Genomic DNA, 15,418 nt, shown 5'->3' with positions numbered 1-15,418 from the left:
TATAGTTTTATACTTATATTAAAATTACTTTAAAATCTAAATTTCAAACATTTAGGGTTTACATCTACTGTAAAGCACAGCTAAAAGGGCTATGTGCTGTACAATTTAAGCCGATGATGTCCTTTATTTAGAACACAGTGAGGGGAATTTATCACAGCTGGAGCAGACAAAATCTTGAGCAGCTGTGCATGGCAACCAATCAGCTTCTCTCTTTCATTTTCATATCTTCAATGAACAAACTGAAGAGAGAAGCTGATTGCCTGCCATGCACAGATGCTCTAGATTTTGTCTGCTCCAGTTTTGATCAATTCCCCCATTGTAATCCACCATTAAAAACCAAAGAGAGTGACGCACACGGAATTACATAGGTTTGTCTGTGACATAAGTTATTTCTGCAATTACCCTGCTACTCCACATGATGGCAATGCATTACAGAATACGTTAAATGCAAAATAATCTAAAACAGGTTTTTTTAGTAACTTATGAGTTAACATGGCTAACATATGCTATGATGAGACATTGCAGAATAGTAATGGCATGAAACAGATGATAACTGAAATGAAAAATAATATAGACTTTAACAGGGCGAGCAAAAGATGGTACTAGTAATATTCTAAATACAATAACATATTGCAAATTGTTATACATGATGTTCATTAGTGTAACTACGCTCAGCTACTGAAACATAACTAAGTCCTTAAAATACTCAAAACTAAACATTAGGTCATGAATAAACCATATGAATAGCTATGAGCAGTCTGCTCTTTGTCTTTAAAATGTTCTATTTCAGTTTAATGTTTATAATAAGTTTAATGTTTATAATCAGTGACAATAACTTTTAGTGTGATTTATAAAACAGCCAGCCATTAATACAATGCAATCTTTCTACAGAAGACCTTCCCACATTCTCAGATTTCCTCTGTAGGACTGGAATGCATCTCACTACTTTCTATAGTCAGCTTCTGAAAAGCTTTTGTTGGTTTCAGTACATTTTTTACATCCGATGCACATGAAATTGAGAAGCAGATCATATCTAGTGGTACAAATAATAACAATTTGATAAACAGGTGATATAAATACTCTATACATGTGAAATAAACAAATAAATTGGTAACATGCTAGTATTTAAAGGAGAACTATGAGGTGAGTGATTTCCACTCATCCTCATAGTTAGAGCCGACGTGTGACGAAAAACTGTCACAGTTCGGCTCTATCAATCGGGCAGTGAGCAGAAGCATGCAGCCGATCCGTTCACTTCCCGATCGGCTGCCTGCAGTGAGCGGTGACTGTCAAGGATTCCCCCCTCTCCCCGATCCTCCAGCGCCGAGTGGAGGAACGAACGAGGGAGGGGCAGGCACAGCTGGCTCTGCCTCTAGATAGGCAGAGCCAGCTGTCACTCAGGCAGCTGGGTGGATCTCGACAGTATTGTCAGGATCCGTCCTGGCTGCAGCGCTCTCAGTATATTGTGGGCAATAGCCCGCGATATACTGAACTTTGGGTGACGGGAGGAGGTTAGTATATGTCCTCCTGTGACCCTACAGAGAACTATGGGGAAAAACACTTACCCCAGAGTTCTATTTTAACTGTAACAACAGAAGAAGCAAACTGCTTTAATGCTTATTAAACATTTATATTAGTGGAAAATGTGCAACATAAAGAGGGGAATTTATAAAAAGTGTAACAGATAAAATCTGGAGCAATTACCCAGGGCAACCAATCAGCTTATCTCTTTAGTTTGTTCAGTTAAGATTTGAAAATGAAAGAGAAAAGCTGATTGGTTGCCGTGCAAAGCTGCTCCTGATTTTGTTTGCTCAAGTTCTGATAAATTTCTATCACAGTGAACAGTGTGCTTCAATAAATCAAACACCCTAAGGGCCTGCGTCAACTGGTTTTGGGCTTGTGTTGATACCATCAGTTTGACATCCTTCTGAGATCATTTGGAATTTATTGGCAGGTGCATTTGACCTGCAGTTGGCCTCCTTCTTCACTTCATTTGACCCGCCTCAAGTAGATTTTGTACTCCCATAGACTTGGGGTGTCTAATTATAAACAATTCGCAGGGTCATTCCCTGACAAAATCTGTGATATGTTTCAGGCAAATAATGCCAGAAACGAATGTTGTTATTTTTTCCCCAATTTGAATGTAGTGTTGTAAACATACATTATATCCACTAGATGGAGATTCCCAGTTTTAATGTCATTTGTTGTAATAATGCGGGATTTTTCGTACGAAGTTCGTACACAAATCTACCTGTGTATACCCTACTTAAGGCTTTCCTAAAGAGCCTCAGAAGCTATCTTTAAGAGATCTGCACCCTTACCACATTGTGCTTTATCAGTATAGCTTGCAATGTTACAAGTAAAATTAAATGTGGCCATAGACGGCAGATATTTCTCCGCTAAGACACAATGGTCAGGATCTGCTGCTGTGCTTGTCTGGCAATTCTTTGATCAGTACTTTGATCCTTTTCTCTGTTCTACTGTTGAGCAAAAGATCATGCCCACTCACAGGGAGATGTCCCAGAAGTATGCAAAGCTTTGCTGTGTTCTGAGTGCCCATAAACATAGGAGGCACTCGTCATTTTCCCTAAGGAGTTAAGAAGCCGTGCCATAATCAAAAGTGATGCTTTAAATCGCAAGTATAGCCAGTAATTATTTGGCTGTCATTGGCCACCATTCTGTATGCAAATGTGCTGTGTGTGTAACATATAGAGCTTTTTAGAAGTTAGGATGCAGAGATTGGCATTATCACCTGAATATTACCAGCAGCTGGCATCCCATGATTATAGACATTTAACAAAGCTAGAAGGTTTATACTGTTATACTGTCCAAAAGAGAGACAATATATTTTGTAGGCATGAATGGCTGGTGTTACACCATAACTGTTACCAGGGGCCAGTATCATACCCACCCTTTACATAAAGCAGAGGTTGTAAATATGTTCTTTGTACAGTCTATGAGCATTGCATTTAGCTTTCACAATCCATGTTCCATTTATACCTTAGGCTCCAAATATTGAGACGTACAAGCAGTAAGGCAGATACTGAGACAGCTCTTCAATTATCAACAACATTATCCAAGCTAAGGGACCAGCATGGGACTGGGTTCAGAAAATGCAAACAAAGCTAGACCAAATTGGAGATCCTGCTTTACCAGATTACATTTTCCTAGAACCCTGACTGGGAATTTTAAACTGGTTACTGGAAGCCTATAGAGAGGGGAATACATAGGATGCCACGGCTGAGTTGCTTCTGACTATGCAAGGCACCTTGATAAAATCTGCATTTAAACAGGCGAAACGCATCATTGGTGGACATGTCCCATGCTCTCCCTCCTCCTATTCGCTGGCAAGTACCAGACTTTATGATTTCACCAATGTGCGATGAAGCTGTTTTCTGAACTGAACATGCGGTGTGGTGTGGCAGCGCAGTCTGAGTCATTTGTAAATCTGTGGGAATTGAGGCAGCATAACTGAAGAGAGCCCACTTCAGTCCTATGAGCCTGACGAATCAGCTACAGGAGTAGGACGGTAAGACACAGTGTGTAAATCATAAACCATATATATGCTGCACATCGATGAACATTGCACGTCAGCGTGTCTCACTAAACCTGTCATGCTGCCATTCTGTATCTGTGTTTCAGCCTGCTGTATACTATATGGATCAGAGTTCTAACTAACTAACTTGGAACTTCTAATCTGCACACTTCCTTCCAGGTCAGTGACTCAAAAAATACTAAAGCCATTGTGTCAGTATGACTGCCAGGCAACTGGCATTTTTATAAGGAGAGGTCAGCAATGGCCTACAGACTCAAAACACGTTTCCTTCAACTTTTTTTATGCTTGGTTTAAAAATAGTAAAAAAATAAATGACTATGATGCACACTTTAGTAAATCAGCCCAAATGCTGGTTAGCTAAGCAGACCTTAATGAAAAACAGATCTGCCATGTAATTTTTCAAGCTGGATGCAATACCAGAGCCTGACAAGAGACATTACGCGTCTCCCATTTCCTAAAACTCTCTTACAAGAAAAACATTAACGGATGGAAAGATTTTCTGACGAGGGTAGTGGAGGAAAGCACACCAAACCATTCAAATGTGCAACAAGATTTGCATATCTAAATAGAATTTGTTCCTGTTCCCTCAAATGATATTCTGAATGTGGTGCACAGCACATTTCACACTTACTGCTCACAGACCTCAGACTGATTACAGAAATATGTTTTTCTGCTGTTCATCTTCATTTAACTTCCTATTAAAGTAACTGTGCTTAATTTCTGCTTCTGGATAAATGGATTAATTTTTTACAGTTTGTCTAGTTTAATAGACACAGGAGAACACAGACGTTTTAGCAGAGCCCATGAAGCTATTAATCTGTAAAGCATATTGCTTCGTAATAACACCAGTGACTTCATATATTAGATTTTTATTCGAGAAAATGTGATGGTAAATCATAGGGACCCGAGCATGACTTTAATTAAACTTGAAATCAAAGTGTCTGTATTGTTCATAGCAACTTGGGATGAGCTCAAGTTTGGATTGAACCAGGTCTGAACCTGAGCTTCTCCACACCTGGAAGGAAGCTCCTTCTGCTTCCACCCAGTCAGCTGCAGCCAGGGAATTCCCCTCCACAGCTGCACTTAAGCAAAGGGGAGGAATGATGTGATGTACTTGACCTTATATGGCCACATGGCTATATTTAGTCGATGATATTGACCTCAGGGGTCAATGATGTCAGCACAAGCATCCCTTCCCTTTATTTATGTGCAGCTATAGGGCAGGGAATGCCCATAGCTAAATGGGTGGGTGGTCCTATGACACTTTCAGAGATGTTCAGAGGAGCTTGGGTTTGGTCCAAACTTAAGCTCATCCCTAATAGCAACCATAGCCCAGCTGTTAGTAGACCATTCAAAGCAAACCTTTTCTTCAAGTATAACAAAGCCCAATCACTAAAGTTTCATATTAACTTCTATTTGTTAATGTAATTTCAAAATAGTTTTCAGTATTTCTAAATATGTGGCTTTGAATTAAATAATAGCTGCTGATTCTGCCATAAAGGTCGTTGTTCAGGCACTTCCTGTTTTAAGCTGGCCATACACTCTGCAATTATCGTTAGATAATAACACTCATTCGATTTCCACTGGAATACACAGACCAATGTTGTTTCGATAATCGTTCGTTCGTACGAAAACGTCACTAATCCCTCGATTTTTGTACAATTCGAAAAAAGTTATCTGGCCTCACCTCAAGAAAAGTCGGCCAGGAGTACAGTAAAAAAAATCATTGGGTTCCAATCAACTGATTGATTATTGTACCAAAGACCATTCATGGTCTATTGGTCTATTAATAAAATGTATAGTTCATGATACACAGGTCAGTCAGTTGTTAGACCTACTTTCAGCCGCACCACATAGAGGAGAATTTATCAAAACTGGAGCAGACAGAATCTGGAGCAGTTGTCCATAGTAACCAATCAGGTCCTCTATTTCATTTTCAAAGCTTAACCGAACAAACGGAAGAGAGAAGCTGATTGGTTACTGTGGGCAACTGCTCTAAATTCTGTTTGCTACAGTTTTGATAAATTCCCCCCATACTTTCTATAACAATGCCATTTTCAAACTAAACAAATCATACTAATATATCACAATTCGTGCTGAGAAGTAACTTTTTGGTCCAACATTTTCCACTAAATAAGTAATAATGAATAGATGCATTCACAAGTAATGACCCCACTGTTATGTATGGATACCACCCACATGTTTGTAAAATTATTTTCTGTGTTCTTTTATGTTCACATGCAGTGCACGTGAATCTGGCCATGGGAAGTTTGAAACAGTTTTTTCTTATTCAACATACATCAAAGGCAACCTACAGTATGTGGAAAGAGCATACAGGTTCCTATTCAGATTTCTTGAAAATACTAGTTGCTTAGTTGTCATGCAGATGCACTGGATTTAATGCAATCTCAATCCTGTATTCTGGCCCAGAGTTCTGACTTCCCACTGACTTTGCTTGCTGCATGATTGCTCCACCCAAGGAGCTCAGAATGTATGTGTCAGCTCTTACAGACTGCAAAGCATTTTTACATACAGGCAGTCCCCAAGTTACAAACATCCGACTTACAAAAGACCCCTACTTGCAAACGGAGGCTATAAGTGTACAGCAGGGGGTCCCAGGCTCCAGCCATAGTGTACCGCACAGCATTTCAGTCGTTGTAATGCTACCATGCTTGTGCTGGCGAGGAGTGCCGCCTTTTTGAGTCCGGTTCATAGTACTGTATGTACATTACAGGAAGTTGGCTCTTGTTAGACGTGCAGGCGAGGGGTGCCCGCCTCTTCTTCTGGGTCACTGAGGTTTTAACTGCTGTCTGTATCCTCATTAAGAAGATTTAATCTCACTTACTGTCTTTGAGACACCAGGAAGTGAGAGAAAATCTACCCCTAGGAAGGGAAATGCACTCCTATAAGAGTTATCATGGGAAAAAGGTGTCTCCACTGAAGCTTTATCACCGATCCTTGTTTCCAATTTTTAAAATCCAATTGTCACAGGGACAGAAAGTGAGGTGAAATCTTCTGAACAGGGGCACATACAGCAAAACAAATGCTACAGGGGGTTAATCCTTCCCTATGCGTTTCAAAACTAAAAAAAATTTGGGGCCTGGAGTTAAGCCTCATTCACACTACCACACGTATACGCGCGTATTGTACCATATGCAAATAAATGGCTTCATACACATAGCCGCATATGGAGCCGTACATTTGCGCAGCGTAAAAATGCGCAAAACCATAATGGAACCGAGATGCGTTCGGGCAGCGTATTTCTGCATATTTTACACGCATACTCATGTTTGCGCGTTTATACGCGCGTATATGAGCGTATGTGCGTACAGCTCATTAAAATTTCTATTAGGAATGATGCATTCAGGTAATGCAAATAGTGCACGCATATGCACTCGTATATACGCGCATAGACGCTCGTATATACGCGCATAGATGCGTATATACGCAATATACAATTTTGCTCTTGCGTTGTGTGTAAGTGCCTTACACTTAACAAAATGTACCTGTTCCAACTTGCATACAAATTCAACTTAAGAACAAACCTACAGTCCCTATCTCAGGGATAGGCAACCTTGGCACTCCAGCTGTGGTGAAAATACAAATCCCATAAAGCTTCTGCTCTGAGAGTCAGGTCTGTAGCTGTCAGAGTCTTGCAATGCATCATGGGACTTGTAGTTCCACCACAGCTAGAGTGTCAAGGTTGCTTACCCATGCCCTATCTTGTTCATAACTCGGGAACTGCCTGTATATGTCAAATATTTCAGTTTCTGTAGAAATGGTATTCGTTTTTAAATGTTTTGTAGCTTTTCAACATCATGCATTTTTTGTCCTCTGGTATGGTAACCCTTTAAATGACTTCTTCCATAAGTATACTTTAAGGGGTTACTAAACATAAACACAAGCTGATTTATGTAAGAGAAGGTTGAATCCCTGAAAATGTGAATGTCCATCACCACATGAAATAAGCAGCAAGGAGCCTAGAACACAGTGAGATCAATCGTCCTTCGATCCATCCAGACTGCAGCAATAAGTTCAGCGAAGCTCAACTTCCAATTAAAGGGGAAATTCCCCATGGTTCTATTATATGAGATGCAGATAGGAATAATTGTATTTATCTGCAGTTGCATCTCATGTAATAAAGCCTTGGGGAACCTTCCCTTAATTGCAAGTTGGGCTCCATTGAATTTATTTGTGTAAAGAAGTTTTAATAACATTTGTTGGTGAATATAGAAAAGTTTATTCAGAATGGAATACAAATAAAAAAATAAGTTTATATGCAAGGGCGGGCAATATTTGTACATACAAACAAAAGAAATAAGACTAGTAGAGATGTTAAATGGTCTTTCTGAGATAGTACATACTCAGAGATGTTGTAAAAAAATCATATTTTTAATTTAAATATTACAATAGAAACTCATTAGAAACACAATTAGACTCACTTGGACAAGGACTAACTCCTTATCACTATACTATAGTATAGATGTGATTCTCAAACATATACAACACATATGTAAAGCCGATTGCCGCCATGTTTAGGAGTCCGGTATTAAAATGCAGCATTATAGTTATAATTGTAAGTGGAAAATTACTATAGAGTCATATATGTATACTATCATGTGCTATCGGATGTTATACTTCGTCACAAGTTTCCACCAATGCTCTAAGTATACTGGAAAAGGCTGTATATTAGAAAATCCATCAAGCAAGGAATGTTTGTGAGTGTACCATCCAAATCATTTTCAGGTAAGAGCGAGCGGCTTGAAGAAGATATATATAGAATGGTAAATCGAAGAGAGCTATGTCAAAGAACTGGATAAGTATTAATGCAAGGCCAAGCAGAAACAAACATTCATCTATAGTTGTGGATCACAGACCGCAGATCGCTTCCAGTGGTAAGCGGGCAGCCTCCGCTAATCATGGGTAGAACAGTAAAGCCACAAGAATCAAGTTAAAGCTGACAGCAAGCAGGTTCCAATTCATAGCAAGCTCTTGTACAAGGGCAAGCAATGCTTGTATCATTTCAGGGATCTCAATGCTGTAAGAGTATGTTCATGAACAGCAAATATTTGTAACTCCCTTCCAAAAACAAGGTGATTTTCATTACAATATACAGTATATACCGATCCATTTATAAAATACAGAAAATGTCTTTTTAGGAGCTCACCAGACCAATGAATCTAAATTAATAGCTGGTAAAAAGCAAATACTGTCCAGGCAATACTTGTTTAGAGCACGTGGTTATTGGCTCTCAGTGATCAGCAGGCAGGCTCATCAAAAAATCCTATATGGCGTACGATGGCAGAATAGTCCCACAACAGCCAACGATATCAGGGCGTCTCTGACATGTTGTGTTGGAATGAAGTCGATGACAGATAAGTACTTGTTTATATCACTGACTGTTCTGCCTGCTCATTATCAGGAGCCAAAAACCACTTGCTATAAACAAGTATAGGACTGATTGCTTTTGCTCTTTAGCAGCTATTAGTTTGAGACATTTTCTGTATGTCATAAATTAACTGGTATAGATATTATGATTAAAATCTGCTCGACTTTGGATGGGAGTTACACATATTGGCTGTTCAATAACATACTCTTACACGTAGATGAATGTTTGTTTCCGCTTGGCCTTAGCCAGTACTTTGTTATAGTTTTCTCTGATTACCATCTTGTATAGGCACCATTCTATATATATGCCTTTCAAGCTGTCCGCTCATTGCCAGGAGCCATTTGGATGGAGCACTCAGAGATATTCCATGCTAGCTGGATTTTCTATTATACAGTCTTCTCCAGTATACTTAAAGAAGAACTCCAGGAATTGTTTTTTATTAAGTGCTCATTTGTGTCTATGTGCTAAAATAAAAATGTACTCACCTAAAGCGCTAAGCAGGCCAGCTGTCAAGGTGCTCCCTCCAGCCTGTCTCCCCCTTCCTGCAGCATTGTAATCTTCCTCAGTCTCCTCACGTCTATACACTGTGAATAGACGTTGAGGATTTACAGAACCTTAGACTGCTGCATAGGAGGGGGAGAGACGTTGGAAGGACCAGTCTAAGAAGAAGCCGGCTCAGAGCTTTGGGTGAGTATATCTTTGATTTTTTTGAACTTAGACACAAACGAGCATTTAACCCTGGCAGTGCAGGGGTAACCTCACTGCAAGGGTTAGTAAGGAAATTACCAGAGTTCTTTAAACATTTGCGGCAGTTTTGACAAATGATAATATGCAATATCACATGGCAGACTCTATACAAATAAAACGGTAATGCTGAATTTAATATTGGACTCCTAAAGAAGGTGGTAAGGGGCTTCACATACGTGGTATATATGTTTTAGAATCGTATCTATACTAATGTGTAGTGATATATATAGTTATATATATAGTTAGGCCTTGTCTAAGTGTGTCTAATTGTACAACGAACTATTGAGTTTCTATTTTATTTATTTACCTAAAAATCTGAAATTTTACAAAATGTTTGGGTATGTTCTATCTGAAAGACTATTAAAAACCTCTATTTGTCATACTTCTTTTATAGTTTATATTCAAAGGCAGACCTCTCAGAGACAGCAACATTTATATAACAATATATATGTTTTTGTATTTACAAAGGGGACCAAGGGAGTGGCCAAGCTTTATCTTTTTTTGCTAATTGTTTATCTACCACTGACTTCCAATCCCATTACTACACAGGAGAGTACCAACAATTATTTTGGTGCCACTTTATAACAAAAATGGCAACAAACAAATTCCCCTTTGGACCATGGAAACGTTTCCATTTATGCTATTGGTAATAACTTTGTCATTAGTTATGATACCAAAGTAAATCATATATTGTTTATTTTCAGGACACACAAATCATTATTTTGGCAAAAAGTATTTTGTTTTCTATGCAATCTAAAAAAAAAAGAAGAAAAAAAAAAAAGACGCAACAAAATGAAAAAAAAACAACTGTTCTTTTAGTTTGACCAAAGCTAGTTGTAAAACAACACCATCAGATAAAGTGTGTCAGTTTTCGGCTCCGAGTTGTAATGACACTAAAATTTAATTTCTGGTACATGGCATGGGGAATTAATTTACAAATGCAAAAAATAATAATAAAACAAACAAAACAAATGAAAACAAGTTTACAAATGAAAGGTGAACATTACAATTAAATAGCAAAGTGAAAAAGAGAGAAAGGGAAGTGAGATAGTAGGCCTTTGTAGCATTAACACGCAGACAAAAACAAAAAAGACATTTAAAGACAATGAAGAAGTTAGGTGAACAAAAAATGTTGCATTGTATTAACTTACCCAATCATAATGCAAGAGATGGCAGTTCCCAAAAACGCGTATGTAATTATAGTTCCCAGATTGCGGAAGAAATGTCTCTATAACATAGAAAGAGAAAATGTACTTACCTATGTACAAAGAAACTACAAAATAGACTTAAAGTGACACTAAGCTCAGGAGTTAAACCTTAAAAATACACTCCAGTACCTTAAATATTAACATAAATGTACAGGGCTTGAAAAATTTGACGGTGTCTCACCAGTCAGTCAAAAATTTCACCAGTCAGCATGATCGGACTATAGCCTTGCAATTTAAACTTTTTGGGGACAGATAGAGCTTTCTTTTGTGACCCCACGGGGGGTTATTTTTTTATACTATATAATGAAAAAAGTACCATAAATGTAAAAAAAAAGTTTCCCTACGTTATGTTATAAAACATTTCTTCTTACCCATATTTTTAGTAAAACATAAAAGTCGGGGTCACGTCGGTTAAATAGACACCAAACATGTCAAGCCTTAAAATTGCGTGCGCCCGCAAAATTGCAAAAAACGCTCCTTAGGCGACGATTAAAAGCTTTTACTGCTCATCAATTTAGTGTTATCAGTGATTAATGGCTCTAAAATTATTACTCTCACCCCCACGTTTGCGGCGATATGTAACATGTGCGGCACAATCGTCATTTTCGCACGTAGGCGCACCCGACGCATATCTGCGTGCGTATGTGGGGGGCGGGGCCTTAAAAAAATGTTTTCTTTATAAAAAATGTTATGCTTCTTAATTTTTTTTCATGATTCTTAAATTTTTGTATTACTTTTCTTTTTTTTTTTTACACAAAAGCCCCCTAGTAGATAGCCAATTTACATGACAGGTCCTCTTTATGGAGACATCAGGGGTCTCGAAGACCCCTAATGTCACCTAGGGACCCCCAGAGAAGCTGATAAAGCAGAGATCGGCTTCATCAGCTTCTCTAGCTGGAGAGTGACACTGAATGCAGGAAGTGATGTAATATACATCACTTCCTGCATTCAGGGACTGAGAGGAGATCAAAGGGAGTTTGTATACTGAACCCCCTTTGATCTCCTGTCACAGAGCCGTGCCGGTCCTGGCCGCATCGGGCACAGCGGATCTTGGGACCGGCAACGGCAGTGACAGCTGCTAATACAAGTGATCGAGCGTCAGCAGAGACACTCGATCGCTTGAGTGTGTTAAGCTCCCGGCCGGCCATGTAATTACAATGGCCGGCCGGGAAGCTGCTTGTCGGGCTCCACCATCCTCTCGTCACAGACGAGTGGACGAGTGGATTTTTCAAGCCCTGCAAATGTATCTTATTTGTGTATCACTCAACTGTAGTTCCTCAAATCATCTCTGAATTGGTGCTGACACGGGGGGGCTATGTTTGTTCCCCATGGTCCCTGTGTGTGTTGTAAAGTATCCACTGCTCCAAGCTCACTCACGGGATGGAATACTATCTCGATATAAATTAGTAAACTAAACATGAGATTGTAGTCCATCACTAGCTTGGAGCAGTGGCTACTTTACACACGCACTCGAATGTTTTTCCTATTTCTTATATAACTTACATTTTTTAAACCTTTTTTTCTTACTTAATTTTATTACTATGACATGGGGGGGCAGATTCTCTTTAAGCAGCCATTAGGAGTCTATTAGACCCCTAATGTCAGCTCACAAACCAGAAGTGATAACATCCTTGCTGCTTCTGGCTTTATTCAAAGGTAGTTTTGCTAGTCACCCTCCCCTCTAGCAACCCACACCCACCATGCTGGTCCCTCTCTGCAGAAGGGGAAGCAAAGTCTGGGATACAGGGCGGGGAGGAGGGACGCAACTTTGATGGCCCGTGGGAGTCATTTACGGCTGCTCATGTCAAAATAAAGCCGACAGTCAGCAAGTAGTCTGCTTACAGGGCTCATTGTGGCCGCTGTATGCCATACGCCAGCGGCAGTAAAAGGGTTAAAGGGCTATTTATTTGTTTCTTGTTACCGGTATTTTTGACTGACGTTCCGATTTAAGCTCAGAGAAGATCATTGAAAAAATTGATAAACCAGTCCTTTTAGATTCAGGAAATAATGGAGGAAGCAACTGATGTTTCAACAACCCCACAGGCATACAGACAAACCTGCACTCTACTATTCATAGACATCTGTAGCAATATGACTAAGTCACATAAATTACCGTAAGTGTCATTGTTTCACTTATGATGGATAGTCTCTTGTTCCCCAGCTGCTGCAATGGAGCAAACTCACTAACACACATGAAGTGTAGCTTAAAACAGTTGATATTTCACGCATCTGAGCCTCAAGCCCAGACGTATCTGTGTATCCCCACTCCCCCCCCATCCCCCAATTTGTTGTAGCTAGTGCAGAGATCTGTTACACAACAACATGCATTCAGAAAACGTGAAAGAGCCAATGTTCTAATGACAGAAGGTAGGAGTTCTAGTTTATACATAATGTCCATATTACAGTGATTATATTACCTTCTTTAAACTGTATCCAGCATGGAAGATTATCGGAGGCAGGAGTACATTAAAGAAAACCTCAGGATCAAAGGTCATCTGAAAGGTGAAAAACAGGTTTGCTATTTAAAACATACTTATCAAAAGAAAGAGCTTAACCCAGAGGGTTTACGTTTGACATATGAGGTGAGCCTATATGGCACGTTTTTGCGCCCCAGGTCCAAGGAAGGTCTCATGTCCTGCAGCTCTTTCTGCCAAGAAAATACAGTAGCCACAATGGCAGACTAGCGTTGCAAAGGGCCTCCGGCAAAGAAAAGGTTTGGACTTCCTGTATATATGTACAAACCCTCTCAACATGGAGTCTCCAGCTAGTATGTATTAGTAATGTAAGGGCAGCTTTGCCTTGCTAGACTCTATCCTTTTCTATGCTAATTTCACCTGTGCTAATACTGGTATTATGAGCACCTATGGACCAGTCCGCAAAGAGGACAAGACAATTAGCTGTAAAATATCACCGGGTCTTTTATTGGGACCTCTGTGTACAACCTCTTTGTCCTTTTAGGCCCTTGTGCAGCAGCAAAAGCTGTAAGGAAAGTATGTCTGCCCCAAAGAGGTCTTTGGGCAGTTTACAGCAAAAACAAATAAAATACAGGGCCCAGAAGGTTACAAGATCTACAAGTATACAAAATTGCAAATATTAGAACAGTGAGTTGGTGGAACTGGAGTGCTGATGTGAACATATAACCACAGCTATCTTAATGCCACCCAAACTCAGAGAATTGGGAGCAAATAATAGAACATAGATGTTTACAATTAAATACTCTAGTATCTGACTTCTGTAATATATCTAGTTTGTTAATCTTCCAAAAACAACAACATTTTCGATTACAATTTGCTTATTAGAAATAAATTACACCATGTATAGCCCTGTTCTAGGAAAACTACATTATGCTTGACAATCTTTAGTAGAAGACCAATACATGATATAATATAAGCAGCATTTCTACTAATGACTTTTCAATGGTGAACATGGGTCTCACTGACTTAACTGGCTATGCAATGTGCCTCAGACACTCCACGGACCATTTAAAGGCAGAGGTACCATGGTGGAAAGAATAATACTTTAATAATACATGATCATAAGTATAGATAGTAGACCATTGGCAATTTTGGAATAAAGAAACTGGAAACAAATGACTCATAACTAAACATATATTTAGAGGTCTTGCTTCTATTGGTACATATAGATGTTCCTGCCATTTATTTTAAGGGCCTATTCACAGCACAGCGTTGTGTTATTAACACAATACCGTGCAATTATTGCACACTATCACGGCTATAGTATGAATGGACCCTAAATGACCACTATGGATGAAAATGTTGTATTCTGGTAACTGCATGTGATTAATACCTTCAATAGTAGTATTCAGTATGTGAATTCCTGTTTTAATTTTCAGATCTTTATTTATATTTCCCCCCACATTTTATGCAGACCCAGCTGTCCACAAAAAGTGACAGTTGTGGGACAAACCACACAGCACTGCTGGGGGTGCTTACAATGGCCAGCTTCAATTCATGTTGTTTATGCCTTTTTTTCCAAATGAAAAAAGCCTTTCCCTTGCAAGTGTTTAATTTGTTTGTTGCTTAAAGAACTATGAGGTGAGTGAAGATCACTCATCCTCACAGTTTGAGCAGATATGTGACAATTAATCTGTCACACGTCGGCTCAATAGATCGGGAAGTGAGCGAACGCATACCGTCGCTCGCTCACTTCTCGATCATCTCCTTGCAGAGAGCGGTAAAAGTCAGGGATTCCCCACCTCCAATACTCCAGCGCTGACTGGAGGAACGGACGGGGGAGGGGGCGGGTACAGCTGGCTCTGCCTCTAGATAGGCAGAGCCCGCTGTCATTCACGCAGCTGGGTGGATCTCAACAGCATTGTCAGGATCCGTCCCGGCTGCGGCGGTCTCAGTATACCGCAGGTTGTAGCTGGCTATATACTGAGGTTTGGGTCATGGGAGGAGGTTAGTATATGTCCTCCCGTGACCCTTAAGAGAACTATAGGGAAAAACACTTACCCCATAGTTCTCTTTTAATTAAAACTATATGTGCATGTAAGTG

At 39.6% G+C, this 15,418-nt stretch overlaps 1 protein-coding gene across 1 annotated transcript in view; it reads right to left on the bottom strand.

Annotated features, from left to right (window-relative positions):
* Positions 1–15,418, bottom strand: part of LOC108785365 (sodium/hydrogen exchanger 9-like) — a 109,008-nt gene that overhangs the window by 70,745 nt on the left and 22,845 nt on the right. The window contains exons 3-4 of the mRNA XM_018554420.1: positions 13,318–13,395; positions 10,844–10,920 (exon numbers count right to left, since the gene is read on the bottom strand). Coding sequence (XP_018409922.1) covers positions 10,844–10,920; positions 13,318–13,395 — 155 coding nt within the window. The remainder of the gene's footprint in view (positions 1–10,843; positions 10,921–13,317; positions 13,396–15,418) is intronic.

Source organism: Nanorana parkeri, unplaced genomic scaffold (genome assembly GCF_000935625.1).
Source record: "Nanorana parkeri isolate BGI_ZX_2015 unplaced genomic scaffold, ASM93562v1 scaffold157, whole genome shotgun sequence".
NCBI lineage: Eukaryota > Metazoa > Chordata > Amphibia > Anura > Dicroglossidae > Nanorana > Nanorana parkeri.
Note: the sequence above shows the minus strand (reverse complement) of the source record. Positions and strands in the feature narration are given on the sequence as shown.